General features: G+C 58.7%; 2 protein-coding genes across 3 annotated transcripts in view; both read left to right on the top strand.

The window, feature by feature from the left end:
* ELL (elongation factor for RNA polymerase II) overlaps nucleotides 1-5,500 on the top strand; it is a 55,741-nt gene extending 50,241 nt beyond the window's left edge. Inside the window, exons 10-13 of one of the 2 annotated variants that reach the window (XR_007767687.1) lie at nucleotides 488-659; nucleotides 1,577-1,621; nucleotides 2,653-3,303; nucleotides 4,121-5,500. Coding sequence is in view for 1 of the 2 variants with exons in the window: in XM_050910688.1 (XP_050766645.1) it covers nucleotides 488-659; nucleotides 1,577-1,621; nucleotides 2,653-2,757 (322 nt within the window). In the remaining variant the exon portion in view is untranslated. Of the gene's footprint in view, nucleotides 1-487; nucleotides 660-1,576; nucleotides 1,622-2,652; nucleotides 3,786-4,120 lie in introns of those variants that run through there. The other variant, XM_050910688.1, reaches the window with a different exon arrangement.
* A 5,325-nt stretch (nucleotides 5,501-10,825) lies between these two features.
* On the top strand, nucleotides 10,826-15,450 carry ISYNA1 (inositol-3-phosphate synthase 1). The gene is made up of 11 exons (XM_050910689.1): nucleotides 10,826-10,879; nucleotides 11,716-11,840; nucleotides 11,927-12,088; nucleotides 12,293-12,422; nucleotides 12,505-12,698; nucleotides 12,793-12,942; nucleotides 13,030-13,245; nucleotides 13,331-13,495; nucleotides 13,569-13,682; nucleotides 13,781-13,998; nucleotides 15,178-15,450. The coding sequence occupies exons 2-11, from the start codon at nucleotides 11,727-11,729 to the stop codon at nucleotides 15,392-15,394; spliced, it is 1,680 nt and encodes a 559-aa protein (XP_050766646.1). The 5' UTR covers nucleotides 10,826-10,879; nucleotides 11,716-11,726; the 3' UTR covers nucleotides 15,395-15,450.
* The last annotated feature ends 214 nt before the right edge of the window (nucleotides 15,451-15,664 follow it).

Below are 15,664 nucleotides of genomic sequence, written 5' to 3' on the forward strand. Positions count from 1 at the left end.
GTTTCTTGTCATGCGCTTGCCACATAATCGTACTGTGAGCATTTTGCAACGATAGCTGAATGCTTTTTGTGTTCCTTTAAAGACTCTTAACACTGGAAGCATCGTATTCCTGCTGTTCCAAGGTCTGGCACAGATGCAGAACTCCATGTTCTGCGGGACAGCAGGAGTTAGAAAAGCTGTAGCAGTACTATCTGAATGTCCTCCTACACCCTCAGCTGCTCCCGGGCTTTGCTGTACCTGCATATTCCACCCTATCTGGCACAGATAGGAAATTTTGGGAGCAAACATTGTCTTGTTTTACGCAGAGGTCAAGGCAGTAATCCTGACAGTTACCTCCGTGCTACTATAATGCAAATCGTAGGAGTCTGTATTTGTTTTCAAATGCAGTCACCTGGTAGACTTATCATCCTGGTTTTGGCATTGCGGTATTCGTGCTGTCTGGAGAGAAGACTTACTAAATCAATTAACTAAATTATTCTCCCTGCAGAAAATACGCAGCCATTTCCTCTTCGGAGCAGCGTCAGAGTTACAAAAATGACTTCAATGCAGAATACAACGAGTACAGAGACTTGCACGCCCGGATAGAGAGGATAACTCGACGGTTTACGCAGTTAGACGCCAAGCTGAAGCAGCTTTTGCAGGGCTCTGAAGAATATAAGGTAGAAACAGAAACAGATCTTTTGAAAAGCTAGTTCTGCAAGTGGCAACACTACAACTAGTTGCTCCGTATGTGGGGCTGTTTGGGATGGGTTGGTGTTTAAAACGTACTGCCCAGAGCCCAGAACTGGTGGATGCAGAACGTGCACACAGCTGACAGCTTTGTAGACTGTTCTTAAAACAGCTCTGTGTTCTTTCGTTTTCGAGCTGGAGCACACATCATGGTACTTGTTGACAAGGAAAGGCCTCAGTGAGACAATTGGCGTCTTTAGCCAAAAGCTGCTGGAAGCTATTAGTGTATCCCAGCCAGAAAACTCATATTCGCACATATGGTAGCCTATCGGGGCTGGAAGGGGAGTTAGTATGGGGTCATCTGTTTCTCTGGAATCTTTGATCTTAATAATGTAGCATTATTCGACTTGTCAGACTGATTTTAAAAGAGCTTTAACTATTCATTGTCTTGAGAAAGTAAGTCTCACTGAGTATAATAAACAGATTTTTACAGAGTACCTATTGTACTAAGCACTGTTTCCTCCCTCAGACATCCTTCCCTTCTCTTTGAGAAATTCAGTGATTCCTCACTGAATTGTTTTTATATCTCGGGGAAAAACTAGTCTGAGCTGTGGAGGAAATGTCAGTTATTCTGCCAACCCAAGTGCCTGTTACAGGTAGTTCTCATGGCTGGGGAATGGGGCCTGATCCTTCCAGTGCTTCTGGTGTCAGCACCAGTATAGTCACGGAGTCAAGTGAGGCTGGTTGTAGCCATCGGATCTCACGGGGGAAGTTGTGGAGGGAGTAGATTTTGGTCAGTATTTGGAGGAAATGTGTACGTTGAGCCATCAGTAAATGCTTGCCTACCGCAGCAGGTTGCAGGACTGTTGGGTCTTTTGAAAATAATAAGCTATCTTTTCCTTTTTAGACCATCCATGATCAAATTTTACAGGAATATCGGAAAATTAAAAAGGTAAGTAAAAATAGTCGGCCACAAAAAAGGCTTTTGGGTGGTGCCCCTAGTGACTGAAAGAGATGGGTCCTTGCCAAGTGCAAAACCCAGTCTGAAGCATTCTAGCAGATCTTTGTTTAGCTCGAGCTTGTCCAAAAAGTGGTCCCTTCCTGGATCAGAAAGGGTTTGGGGGGAGTTGAGTCTTCTCCTTGGATCCCGGGGAGCATTCAGCTGTGTTAGTGGCATGCTAGCACAAGAACGAAACGTGTTTAAATTAGTGCCTTTATCCCATCAAGGAAAGAACAGTTTGTATTTCAAATACAATTCTGATAACAGGGTCCTCCAGGTCTTGGGGTCTGCCGGTATATTTGGGATGATTTGAGCGCAGTCTCTAGTATGAATCACTTGGGTACATAGTCCCCTGCGGGGCTCAGCATGGCTTTTTGGTGTGTGGGGCACGCAGAATACTTTGCATCTCTTCATGTATATGTAAAGCAACAGTTGTTGACTGGAGGGATTTATGATGTAGCTGGATGAGGTAGAAATGCTGAGGCAGGCTGGGGCATCTATCCACTAGGGCTGGGTTTGTTTTTTAAATCTACAAGTATGTCCCTGAGCCCTGTTGTCCCTGAGGGATTTAGGAGCTTTTTGAAGAGATTCCCTGGGTGTTGCAAGTTCATCTTTGGTTTAAAGCTCCCAGGCTTGCACAATTCAGTGCTAACATAGGGGCAAAGGGCAGGTGATGCTTGCTGGAAGCTACCACGTGTGGCCCAGCTGCTCCGAGTTAGGCTGAGCCTTGCTCAAGGTACACTCGTTTCCCTGTGATGAGGCTCCTGGAGCTGGTTATTGATGAAAAGGGATTTTGTTCTTTGCCTTGTTTGAACAGAGTAGATCCATTTTCAATGGGTATCTACTCCTCCAGCTAGAAAAGCTTCATTCCTTGGTCATATGCTTATGCTCTGAGGTCTGATAGCCTCGTCTGGGTTCAGCATAGGTGTCGCTGAGTTCTGAAGAATTGCCTTCCGTCACTGCATTTTCATTTTTCTTTGCAGACTAACCCCAATTACAGCCAAGAGAAGAACCGCTGCGAATACCTCCACAACAAACTGGCTCATATTAAAAAACTGATAGCAGAGTATGACCAACAGCAGTTTTAGCTGGCACTAATCTGGACTGGGTAGGGCAAAAAAAGTCACCTGGACGTTACGTTCCCTTTTATACAACTAGATTCCTTTCAGAGACGAGCATTAATTCATCGTGGTTGAAGAACTTGGGGATTACTTACGATGCCGAATCTGTCGTGTCCACGTCTGAGCCGGGTCGCAAGCCCAGCGCCCGGCACGGTCCTCTCGAGTTTTAGCCGCTCTGAATGTCGGAATGTAACAAATGAAAAAATCTGCTTATTTGAAGCCAGCGTTTGACACTTAAGGGAAAACTTGCCTAAAGTGAACGAAGCTCCCAAAGGTTAAGAATCAGTAGTTTTCATGGATTAAAGTTTGGCATGAAGTGTAATTACCCCTGGCCCAGGTCCACTGGGTTACAAATTGCCCTTCAAATGGTGAGGAACTGGAATGCTGCTAGGTTACCTCCTTCTCTGGCACCTGCGACTGTTCATATGCAAGCTGTCTGCTCTACATGGCACCGCGTTAAATACACCAAGTACCCAGAGCTCTCGTTGTTTGTTCCTGCTTTTGTCATCTCCGGTGTGTGCTCTCTTGAGGTGGTTGTGTCAGTAGGAGGGGATCAGCCCGGGGATCTGCACTGAGTGCCTTGTGCAGTGCAGAGGTGGATCTTTCATGTAAAAAAAAAAAAAAAACCCAATTTTTTTTATCTGCTTGTGCGTTTGGAAGCAGCGGGCATAAACGTTTTGCAGTGGCCTCTCCAGCATGCGCGGTCCAGTCTGCCTGCATTAACCTTCACGTACCAGTGCTGGGAAGATTGAGACCTGTCTGTCTTTGACTTTTATAATTTTATATCAAGGCAGCCAATTTTATTGATTGCTAATGAGACTATGGTCTATTTTTGTATAAAAAAAAAAAAAGCATCTTTTTCTAAAACTGTGCCTCCCTTTTCCTTTTAGGCCAAGTGTTTCAGAACCTTTCCTATCTTATAACTGCAGTATTACTAAAGCTTATCGGATAGTTACCCAGAGAAGTTATTTTATTACCTGTACTGACCCATAAGAGAGGAGAGGGTGGGGGGGCGGGGGATGTGATGCTTTCTTCTTCTGTTTTTTGTGTATTTCCCAAGAAGCAGCAGCAGAAAATCATTCTCAGAACAGGCGCCCGAGCGTGAGAGAAGTAAGGTAGCGTTTTCCCATGCGGGTCACTTCCACTGTTGTGCTTTATCTAGCCAGCTTCTCGGTGCAGTCTTTCTTCTTGATTTTTTTTTTTTTTTTGTGGACTTGAAGGGAACATTTTTAGAGTATGGCCAGGGTGTGAGAAACACGCCAAAAAGCACAAAGGTGTCCTTTAACTCTGCTATTTCTTTCTCTCCCCTCTCCCCTTTTAATCCTGCCAGCCTGTGTGATTTGACTTCTTCCCGCTTCCGTTTATCTCAAAGTAAAGGATTACTTTCCTGTGGCGTCTCCTTCCCTTGGAGGTTGCACTGAAGAGTCTTTCACCCTTTGAAGGAGCGGAATGGCAGAGTTAAGGAGGGAAACAGTTCTTACACAAGGAGTATTTTATTCTTTTCCGCCCCCCCCAAAAAAAAGTGGGTCCATCTGCTGTATAAAAAAAACAAAAAGAAGAAAAAATAATAATAATTCCATTCTGGCTAGATTGGTTTTGCTGCGTCGTCGGCCAGGGCCACCGCTTTGCTTTGTCACTTGCAATGTTCTGAGTTTCTCTCCCTGCCGCGTTGCATCCAGCGCTCACCAGGACTTTGCCATCCCGTTCTTCAAACGAAAGCCTGCGGCTGAAGGGATGCGGCTGAGCTGCACGTTGCTGACCCGGCAGCCCTCCGGCCGTGGTCCACGGACTGCCACTGGACAGCCACGTTTTTCTGCTGGTCTGCAAAACCCAAACCTGTTCAGAAGCGGAGCGGTGAAGGAGTTGGGGGGGAAGAGATGTGATGTCCAAGCAGCGCGGTGGTCCATAGGGTGAGCACCCCGGAGAGCCTCGCTAGGGAAGTCCCAACGAGCATCTCGGGGCCTGGGGAACACTTTGGTCCCATCTCTTCCTCTCCAGATAAAGACGACTGGAGGTTAGGGAGCCATTTCTCTTGTGGGCATACCTGTTTGTGTAACGCTGCCCGCCTCCGATGCTTCTGCTCATCAGGGAAAGCTGGAAAATACACGAGAGTTAAAGGCGAGGAGCTTTTGTCCAGAAAACTTTGTCCTCCTGCTCGGTGGGGTCTTGCACCTGGTTGGTGCATGAGTTTCTTAAGCAGTAAGCGGCGGCTGGTGGCAATGTCCGAGCAGTGTCCAAGCTCAAGCCTCGCGTGGGCTCTGATTCCAAGAAACCTCCCGGAGCTGCGAGTTTGTGCACCCAGGTGGATTTCACCGGAGCCGCAGGGATCTGGGAGGGGGCGTTAGGCTGCGTGGAGGAACCGGGATGCCACGCTTTCTCGGACCCGCTGTGAGATTTGTCACTGCAAAACCTGGTCGGTGCCAGACCCGCGAGCGGCATCGCCAGCCGGCGGTTACAGATTCGGTGTTCCCGGTGGCAAGGCTGCATTTCCCAGCACCCACCCACCCACCCATCGCATCCACCCGGCAGCGCGCCGAGCCACGGGGGCTTGGTGGGACTTCATCTCCGACTGCGGTGCGCGAGGAGCCCGAAACTCAGGCGGCAGAAGAGGCAGCAGCTACAAACCCAGGATGAGTAATTTCTTCCATGGAAACACTTCTCCTTCTGATCCTTAATATTTTGAATGGGATTTTTTTGTTGCTTTGGGGGGGAGGGGGATAGAGATGGATCTCAATCTTTATACATCTGCTATAAGATATTTTTGGAAACAGAGTTGTATACAAAGATGTATTGTGTACATTTACATGTATATTCTGGAACTTCTAAAATTTGAATATAAAAACTGAAAATATTTAATGAATATCCAAACTGTGAGACCCAATTAGCATTCAACAACTTTCTGCTTCACTCTTCTTTTGGACTGTGTTAAAGAATTGTAGTCGAATCTGCCTTTTTTTTTTTTTTTTTCTTTTTAGAGATTATGAAGCTAGGCAAATTTTGTGCTTTTTGGGTTAATAGAAACCAGTTCTAGGTGATTAAGTATGATCTTAACTTATTGATACTGTGTTTTACTTTGTAATATTGTACTGTGGATAAAACTATATTGAGCCATGGAGTTGGAGTTTACAAAAGAGCTTTTCACTTTGCCAAAATGTTACAATTTAAAGGCAGCATAGTCTTCAGCTTTCCTAATCTTTTCTTAAGAGCTAGTGTCTTTTTTGTACACTAAAAAGCTGAATGCTGATTTTGCAACATATAATAAATTCACTGTATTGGAAAACAAGCAAACAATAAGGTTGTATATTTCTTTTCAGTGCTTCTTACTGCAAGAAAACTCAAAAAGGAAAGGTGATAAATGGCTGGCGTGGAGTTTGAAAGCAGGAGACTTAAAGGAACTGAGTCAGTTGAGTGAGTTAAAGTATCAGAGCAGTAGGTAAGAAACATGAGAAGGAAAAGGTGCTCGGTGTGGGCCATCCATTTTCTAGCCGCTTGCTGCGTACGGGGAGAGCTCTCGCCCAGAAACGCTGCCACGGAGCAGCCTCGCTCTTTGGGGAAGCTTTTCTGGTGCTCCGGTGGGATTGGCATCTCTGTGCAGCGGCAGGAGCTGGGGGTCTTCCCACTCCAACAGCACTGGCGCCCAGTTTTTGGGGGGGGAAAGCTCTTTTTGAAGAGGCACCCATCGCTGGTGTCGGTGTGGAGGTTGGCTTTAGAGGGATGTCCTGGAGGGTGCACGGCCCCGGGCTTGGCAGGAGCAGCGGGAGGGAGGGCTTGGAGGTGGGCGGGAGGTGGTGTTGGCAAGCGAGGTCCTTGCTGCTTCCCTCGGGATCGGCGATGCTGGAGCTTCCTAGGTTACGGTGGCTCTTTCTGACAGCACGTAACTCCCCGGGAGAGTCCAGAGCTGGTTCAGGTGCCTCCCCTCGGCTGCTCTGCAGCTGCGGAAGGGGCTGCTGCGCTTCCCTCCCCGTGAGCTGAGCTGGGCTTGACGTCTGAGCTCGCTCGCGTGTGGGGTGAGTCACGTCCGTGGGGAGCTGGAGCAGGGACGTCGATGCTGCCAGAGCAGGGAGGTGAGGGTGAGCCTGGCGTAGACGCTGCACTGCTTGTCCGCGCTGCTGGAGCTCCCACCTCCACCCGCGGGTCTGAATCATTCGGCTAAAGCTCAGGGTACAAATAGCATCTGGGTTGTATGGAGGCTCTGTCCCTTTTTTCTGCTGTCACGATGGCTGCTCGCTCTGATCCCGGCTTCTGCAGCATCCCTGGGTCTGCTGCTCGCTGTGGCTGGAGCAGGCAAAATAAAACAGGATAAAAACACTCCAGTAACTGCTCAGTAGCATAATATCCTCTGAATAGCTTCAGTAGCCACTTCGGTAGTTGCTGCTTTCGAATCCCCTCCTCTAGCAGTGGATGACAGGCACAGGTTCACTGGCCTGGAGACCAAAAGTGCTGGCGGTAGGTCTTGCTTGATCCACCCGTGTACATAACGAGCCTGTGTTTGTCTGCAGCTCAGTTTGCTTTAGTGCAGGATTCTGGATTCTACCTCCAAAATAGCAAAATATGGAGACGGTGAAAATAATCCAGCAACCAAATAATGTCTTACAGATGTCCTGGCTTGTTTTTTAAAGGTGGGGGGGAACAGGGAGGGCTCTGCTCGGTCCTGTCTCGCCAGCCTTGACCTTGGAGTTGACACAACAGCATGAGCACCCGTGCAGGGAGGCAACGCTCCCATGGCCGGCGAGGGTTTGCTCCCACGGGGCACTCAGTTATGGAGCAAGAGCTGAGACGCGTTGGGTGAGCCGATGCTCTTGCAAATCCCCAAATCATCGGGTTTTTAGTTTCAAATGCCGCCTCTGAGCCAAGCTACACGCCCCAGGCCCCTGTTTTACCATCTTTAATTCCTCACTTGTATGAGCTTCACCCCTTGGGGCTGCCCTGGGCTGTTCATCTGATTAAAGGCTGGGTCCTGTCCCCTGGGACCTGCGTGGGGACGTGCACGGGGACGCTCACGCAGGAAGGGTCCCCGTCCCCTCCTGTCCCAGCTTTCCTGGGGAATTCCTCTCAACCGCTGGCAGCTCTTGCTCTGGCCGGGGTCACGCACTGAGCTCATTAACTCGGAGCTGCCCCAGTGGAAATTTACTGGCTGTGTCTGCTGTGCCAGAGCCAGCCGGGCTCCTGCCGCTGCCTCCTTATCTGCACCCAGCCAGGAGCCCGGCTGCTGGCCCTCCCTGGGGACCGCGGCGGGGGGGTGGTGACACAAAGAGCAGCATCTATTTCAGGTTGTGTCCATGTGTGCCTCCTGCGTGCCGAAGCCGAGCCTGCCGTGCAGGTTCAGGAGGAGCCTTGGGCTCCGATAATTCAGGTCACACCTGGGAAAAGTGTCACTTTGCACCGTATCAGGCACAAGCTGCCCTTAAATGAGGGTCGCACACGCGTGGGAAGGCAGCGATGACCCCGCAGTGTCCTGGCGGCCCTGGCCAGCTTTGAGGGATGCCTGAAACACGGCAAAAAGCACCGTGGTTTTTTTCCTGTGCACCTTTTGCTTGCGGCTCGTTTACAGGAGGAAGCTCATTAGAATAATTTGTCCTTGACACGGACCGATGGCGCTGGTCCCTCTTGCAGAGCAGCTGCTGCACCTCCACCGCTGAGCACGACCATCCCGCATCCCTCATTTCTCTGTCCCTTTCCGTGCGTGGAGCCGTCCTTGGGCGCGCAGCACCCCGAGGGTGACGGCACAGGGATAGGGAGGAGAGGACGAGGAGCTGCGAGCAGCTGGCGCAGGCGAAGATAACGAAGGGTCAGAGCCTGGGGATTGCTTTACACGAGGGGAAAAAACCCAACTGTAAACGGAGGGGAACGTGGCCAGGGAGTGCTGGGGCTGTTTGTAACACATAAAGCTGGGGCTGCTTGGGTTGGCCTTGACCTGCTGGGGGGGGGGGCGAGGGGGGCTCCTGCCTGCATCCCCCTACAGCCGAGCCCTTCCCAGCGCACGGAGCATCTCCCCCAGCAGCGCCGGCTTGTGCACAATCAGTCCCTGAACCTGCTTATAATGAATAAGCGGGGAGTTTGTACCACCCCAGCTCCCGCAACGGGGGCTTCACGGCCCGGATGCCTGTCCCTAGGGAAGGGGGGGGGGGGGGGGGTGTCTGCTGGAATAGGGGGGGTGGGCACCATTGCTGGGGGAGCGGGCCGGTCGCTATGGCTCCGCGGCTCGCCTGGCCCCCCGCCAGCCCCCGGCAGCTGGGGAGCGAAAGGCGCTGGGCGGCCGGCCCGGGCTCCCGGCCCATGAACGCGTTGGGCGAGCGGGAACAAGGGAGCCCCGCTCATGCGGTGCCGAGCGTGGGAGGAGTGGGAAGGGAGTGGGGGAAGGAACAATGGTGGGAGTTACGGGAGGGGGCAAAAAAAAAAAAAAAAAAAAAAGGAAAAAAAAAAGAAGAAAAAAAAAAAAAAGGAAAGCAGTGGAAAAATACCAGTTCTGGGCCCCTGGCAGCGCTGCCCGGACCCTCCCCGCCCCAGGATTATTGTACAAAGAAATGTTATTTTTGTTTCAATAATTTGCTGAGGCACTGGCATTCCAGCGCGGGGCTCGTTTTGTCCTCCAGCCCGGCACCAAGGGATCATTGTTCCTCCATGGCCAAGGGGCCGGACGCGGCCCCCCGGCACCACCATGCCTGCCGCCGCCGCCGCCGCCTCTCCCCGCGGCCTCCCCACTCCCGGCCGGCGGCAGGTGCCCCCCGGGCTTGGCCCTGGTGGGTCCCATCCCGCTCCGTGCCGGGAGGATGGGTGGCGATGCCAAGGGTGCCCCCACGGAGCCAGGGCCGCGGGCGAGTGGGTGGCGGCGGCGGCGCGGAGCAGAGCTGTCCTCGCCATGTCTGCGGGGAGCGAGGGTGGGGAAGGGGCCGGGGCCCGCCCGGGCGTTGCTCCTGCTCCGGGGGTTCCTTTGAAACGGGGCCTGCCCATTGAAAGGCAGAACCGGGCCCCCGGGGGCCACGGAGCGGGGCGCCAGCCACGGCCCCTTGCTGCCACGCTGCCCTTTCTCTGCGCCCCCCCGGGCACCCCCAGCGCTCCCATGGCCGACATGTGGGGTGAGGCCTCACACAGGGCCTGGCTGCCCCCCGGCACCGCCGGCGGCGGTTACCCGGGATGGGGGCTGCGGGGCAGGGGGTGTGCTGGAGGGGTGGCCGTGGCAAGGGGCGGCGGGGGGACCGTGGTGGGGGGGCTGCGGCAGGGGATGCGGGGTGCCGGTGCCAGGGGCTCTGGGGTGTCCGTGTGGGGGGCTGCAGGGTGCTGGTGACATGACCTTTGGGGTGCCCGTGCTGGGGGCTGCAGGGTGTCAGCATGCTGGTGCCATGATCTTTTGGGTGCCCGTGCTGGGGGCTGCAGGGTGTGGGCGCTGAGATGCCTGTGCTGGCAGCAGCAGGGTGCTGGGGGGCCGTGGGGTGCCCATGCCGGGGGCTGCAGGGTGCCTTTGCTGGAGACAGCAGGGTGCTGGGGTACCGGTACCGGGGGGGCTGCAGGACACCAGTGCTGGGGTGCCGGTACCAGGGCAGGGCTGGCAGCACCGTGGGACAGTGCCCGTGGGAGGTTGCCCGTGGGAAGGCACAGGGCCCCGGCAGCGCAGGAAGCCGCCGGCCCGGGGCACTCAATAGCCGGAAGGCGGCGGCGGGACCCCCCGGCCCCGGCCCGGGCCCCGGCCCCGGCGCCACTTCCCCTTCCCGGGTCAGCGGCCGCTCCCCTCCGCCTTCGCCTTCGCCTCCCGCCGCCGCCGCCCCCCCCCCGTAAGAGCCGCCGGCGGGGCCCGGGGCCGCCCCGCACCTGCCGCGGGGCCGGGCCTGGGGGGGGGGGGGGGTGTCCGGGGGGGGGGTCCCGGGGGCGTCGGTGCCGGTGGCGGCGGGGCACGTGCGGGGGGGGGGGGGGGGGGGGGGGGGGGGGTGCGGGGGCCGGTTGGGGGGGGCGGGGCCGGCGGGGGGGGGCGGGTCCTGGGAGCCGATTAAGCGGCGGGAGCCGGGGCGGCCGCAGCCGCGATCGCATCATCCCCCGCGGGGCAGCACCGGCACCGGCTCCGCCGCCTCCAGCGCGCCCGGTGCGGCCCGGCCCGGTGAGTGCCCGCGGGGAGGGCGGGGGCGGCCCGGGATAGGGGTTTGGTCTTTCGGTCCCGGGGAGCGGGGGCGGCCCCGGGCCCGTGTCCCCCCGTGCCCCCAGACACGCCGGGGCGGCGGGGTCAGCCCTCGTCCTCGTGTCCCCCCAGCACCCCAGGGTGCGGGGACAGCCCTGTCCCTATATCCCCGGCACCACTGGGACCGGGGACAGCCCTTGTCCCCACGTCCCCTGTGCCACCCCAGGGTGCAGGGACAGCCCGGTCCCGTGGTCCCCTGCACCCTCTGCCACCCCAGGGTGCAGGGACAGCCCCGGTCTCCGGGTCCCCTGCACCCTCTGCCACCCCAGGCAGCAGGGCCAGCCCGGTCCCCATGTCCCCTGCATGCCAAGGAGTGGGGACAGCCCTGTCCCCATGTGCCCTGGGAGCATCCCTAGTCCCCCATGTCCTCCTGTGCCCCCTGCCACCCCCAAGGAGGGAGGGGACAGCAGGCACAGCCTCCTGCCTGCCCCGAGCAGGACGGGGACCCTGCACCCTCCCGGTTTGTTGGGGGCTCAGTGAGGTCCTGGGGCCGGGAGGGGGGTGGTCACCCCCCTGCTCCCCGCCTGCCCCGCGGGCAGCGGCTGGTGCCGGGGCACGCGTGGGAAGGGGCCGCGGTGGCAGCCTCACCGCCGCCGCCACGCTGGGAGGCCGCGGGGCAGGGAGCCAACGGTCCCCACCGGCGGCACAGCCTGGCAGGGAGCGGTGCCAGAGCCGCGTCCCGGCAGGGCGGGGGGCCCTGGGGGGGGGGCCCAGCTTGCCAGGCCTGCGGGGCTGACACCCATTTCCTCCTATTCCAGCTCCAGGAACAATGGCAGAGACATTCCTTGTGGAGAGCCCCGACGTCACGTACAGCAAAGACTTCATCGAGGCCAAGTACACGTACAGCACCGTGCACGTCTGCAAGGAGAACGGTGTCACCAAGGTACGGGCAGGGCGGGCAGGGGGCTGGCAGCGGGGCTTGGCGGTGGCTCTGATCGTCCCCACGCGTCCCCTGTCTCTGTCCCGCAGGTGCGGCCGTGCTCGACCCGCTTCACTTTCCGGACGGGGAGGCAGGTCCCTCGTCTGGGGGTGATGCTGGTGGGCTGGGGGGGCAACAATGGCACGACGGTGACGGCGGCCGTGCTGGCCAACAAGCTGGGGCTGTCCTGGATGACCAAGACGGGGCGCAAGGTGGGTGTCCCCAGTGAGGTCCCAGGACCCGAGCGTCCCCCAGGGATGGGGACACGGAGCTCAGCTGCTCCTGTCTGTACCTGGGTCCTGCACCCCGATCTCCTCCCTGCCCCTGCAGAGGTGGTCTGCAGCCCCGGCCCCCCGGTTTGGGGTGCTGGGGACCCCCCCCGTGCCGGCAGCTCATCCTCGCCTTCTCCATCCCAGAAAGCCAACTACTACGGCTCCCTGCTCCAAGCCTCCACCGTCTGCCTGGGCACCGGCCCCACCGGCGACGTCTACGTGCCTTTCCGGGACCTGTTGCCCATGGTGCACCCCAATGACATTGTCTTCGACGGTAGGTGGGACACGGGGGGGGGGGGACGACCCCGCAATGGGGCGGGGGACCCTGAGCGATTGGGTCACCCCTTGTCCCCCAGGCTGGGACATCTCCTCGCTGAACCTGGCGGAGGCCATGCGGCGGGCGGAGGTGCTGGACTGGCCGCTGCAGGAGCAGCTCTGGCCCCACCTGGAGAAGATGAAGCCCCGACCCTCCATCTACATCCCCGAGTTCATCGCCGCCAACCAGGAGGAGCGGGCGGACAACGTCCTCCGTGGGTCCATGGCTGAGCAGGTCCTGGTGGGGCAGTGGTGGTGGTGGGGGGGGGGGACAGAGGCGACGGGGGGGATGCCACCGCGCTGATGCGTCCCCCTCGGTGGTGTCCCAGGTGGAGCAGATCCGCAAGGACATCCGGGACTTCAGGGAGACCAGCGGGGTGGACAAAGTCATCGTCCTCTGGACGGCCAACACGGAACGCTTCTGCGATGTCGTGCCGGGGCTCAACGACACCGCCGACAACCTGCTGCGGGCCATCGAGGTCAGGGGACAGGGGAGGGGGCCGAGGTGCGGGGGGGGGGGGTGACAACACCGCCCTGCTGTGCTGAGCCACCCCGTGTCCCCACAGCGAGGCCTGGAGGTGTCCCCGTCCACGCTCTTCGCCGTGGCCAGCATCCTGGAGGGCTGCGCCTACATCAACGGCTCCCCCCAGAACACCTTCGTGCCGGGGGCGGTGGAGCTGGCCGCCCAGCGCCGCGTCTTCATCTGCGGCGACGACTTCAAGTCGGGTCAGACCAAGCTGAAGTCGGTGCTGGTGGACTTCTTGGTGGGCGCCGGACTCAAGGTACGTGGGGGACGGGGTGGCTCAGGAGGGACCTGCCCGTGATGGGGGGGTGATGGGGGTGACCTCCCTGCACCCCCTTGCCCAGACCAAGTCCATCGTGAGCTACAACCACCTGGGGAACAACGACGGGAAGAACCTCTCGGCCCCGCAGCAGTTTCGCTCCAAGGAGATCTCCAAGAGCAACGTGGTGGATGACACGGTCCAGGCCAACCCCGTCCTCTACGGCCCCCAGGACAAGCCTGACCACTGCGTGAGTTGGGGGCCGGGGGGGTGGTGTGGGGGGACACGATGACGACGGGGGTGACGGGGACGTCGCTTCGCAGGTGGTGATCAAGTACGTGCCTTACGTGGGGGACAGCAAGCGCGCTCTGGACGAGTACACGTCGGAGATCATGATGGGCGGCACCAACACCATCGTCATCCACAACACGTGCGAGGTGCGTGGGGGGGGGGTTGACCGGGGTGTCCCAGGGGGGTGGCACGTCCTCGGTGGGGGGTGGCTCACCCCCCAAACCTGCCCCCTCGCTGCCCGCAGGACTCGCTGCTGGCCAGCCCCATCATCCTGGACCTGGCCATCCTCACGGAGCTGTGCCAGCGCGTCACCTTCTGCACCGAGGCTGACCCCGAGTTCCAGGGCTTCCACAGCGTCCTCTCCATCGTCGCCTTCCTCTGCAAGGCCCCGCTGGTGCCCGAGGGCACCCCCGTCGTCAACGCCCTCTTCCGCCAGCGCAGCTGCATCGAGAACATCCTGAGGTACCCCGGGGGTCCCCGTGCTCGTGGGTGCCAGGGTCCCACCCACCCTGGTGCCCGTGGTGGCTTACAGAGGTATCCCGGTGCTTGATACCTAGGGTGCCAACACCAGTGGGTCCCAGTGCCCGTGGGTGCCCAGCACCTACGCGTGGGGTGTCCAAATCCAATAGGTCCTGGTGCCCAACGCTGGTAGGTGGTGCTGGTGCTCAGGGCCTGTGCCACCCGTGGGTCCCAGTGGCCGTGGGTGCCCAGCATCTACACATGGGGTGTCAATCCAGTGGTCCTGGTGCCCAACACTGGGGGGGTCCCCGTGCTCAGGGCGTGCAGGGGTCCCAGGGCGTGGGTGCCAGCACCTACGCGTGGGGTGTCCAAATCCAATAGGTCCTGGTGCCCAACGCTGGTAGGTGGTGCTGGTGCTCAGGGCCTGTGCCACCCGTGGGTCCCAGTGGCCGTGGGTGCCCAGCACCTACGCGTGGGGTGTCCAAATCCAGTAGGTCCTGGTGCCCAACACTGGTGGGTGGTCCCCGTGCTCAGGGCCTGTGCCACCAGTGGGTCCCAGTGGCCATCGCCCATGGGTCCCTGTGCGCAGCACCAGTGGGTCCCAGTGCCCAATGCCAATGCGTCCTGGTGCGCGATGCCCAAATGTGATGGTCCCAGTGCCCGGGGTGTTCAGTGCTGGTGGGTCCTGGTGATGCCCAGCACCAACAGGTCCCAGTGCGGATGGGTCCTCGGTTCCCAGTGCCTGAGGCACCCAATGGGAGCGGGTCCCAATGCCCGGGGTGTCCAACACCCACAGACCCTGGTACCTAATGCCTGGGGTGCCCAATGCCTGTGGGTCCCAGCACCAGTGGGTCCCAGTACCTGATGCCCAGGGGGGTGCCCAACACCAACGGGTCCTGGTGCCCAACATGATGGGTCCCAGTACCCAATGCTTGTGGGTCCCAGCACCTGTGGGTCCCAGGGAGGTGCCCAATGCCAGTGGGTCCCAGTACCCAACACCAGTCAGTCCCAGTGCCCAATGCCCAGGTTGCCCAACACCGATGGGTCCCGGCGCCCAGCACGCCGTGTCCCCAACACTGCTGGCTCCTGGCGCGTGGGGTGCCCTGCACCATCGAGTCCCCCTTCCCTAGTACTGGGGTGCCCATCCCTCAGCCCCCCCTTTTTTTTTTTCCACCCCCCCAGGGCCTGCCTGGGGCTGCCCCCCCAGAACCACATGCTGCTGGAGCACAAGATGCAGCGGCCGGCACCCAGCCCGAAGCGCGCCTGCCCCGGGGGGGCCGCCTGCCCCCTCGCACCCAAGAAGGCACCGGCGGCTGCCCAGCTCAACGGGCACCCCTGCCCCGGCGCCCCCCGGCCGGGACCCCCCCGGACCCCCCTCCACGTCGATGGGGCTGACTAACGGCGGGTGCCTTTTTGTATTTCATATCAGCTTTTTAGGGGGGGTAGGGGGGTGGATTTGGGGTCTGGGGGGGGGTCTACGATCTGTCCTGTGTCTCCCCCCATCTCTCTCCCCCCCCCCCCCCAAGCGCTCGGTGCTGCCCGGCTCCGACGCCAAGTCGAAACTGTGAAGCTTTGTACCCGCCAATAAACCCGGAGCACGTCGTGTGTCCCCCGTCTCGCCTGGTTCCTGGGGGCCCCCCCGGCCCCCCCCAGCCCCAGGCAAAGCGAG

This window comes from Gymnogyps californianus, chromosome 24 (genome assembly GCF_018139145.2).
Source record: "Gymnogyps californianus isolate 813 chromosome 24, ASM1813914v2, whole genome shotgun sequence".
Lineage (NCBI taxonomy): Eukaryota > Metazoa > Chordata > Aves > Accipitriformes > Cathartidae > Gymnogyps > Gymnogyps californianus.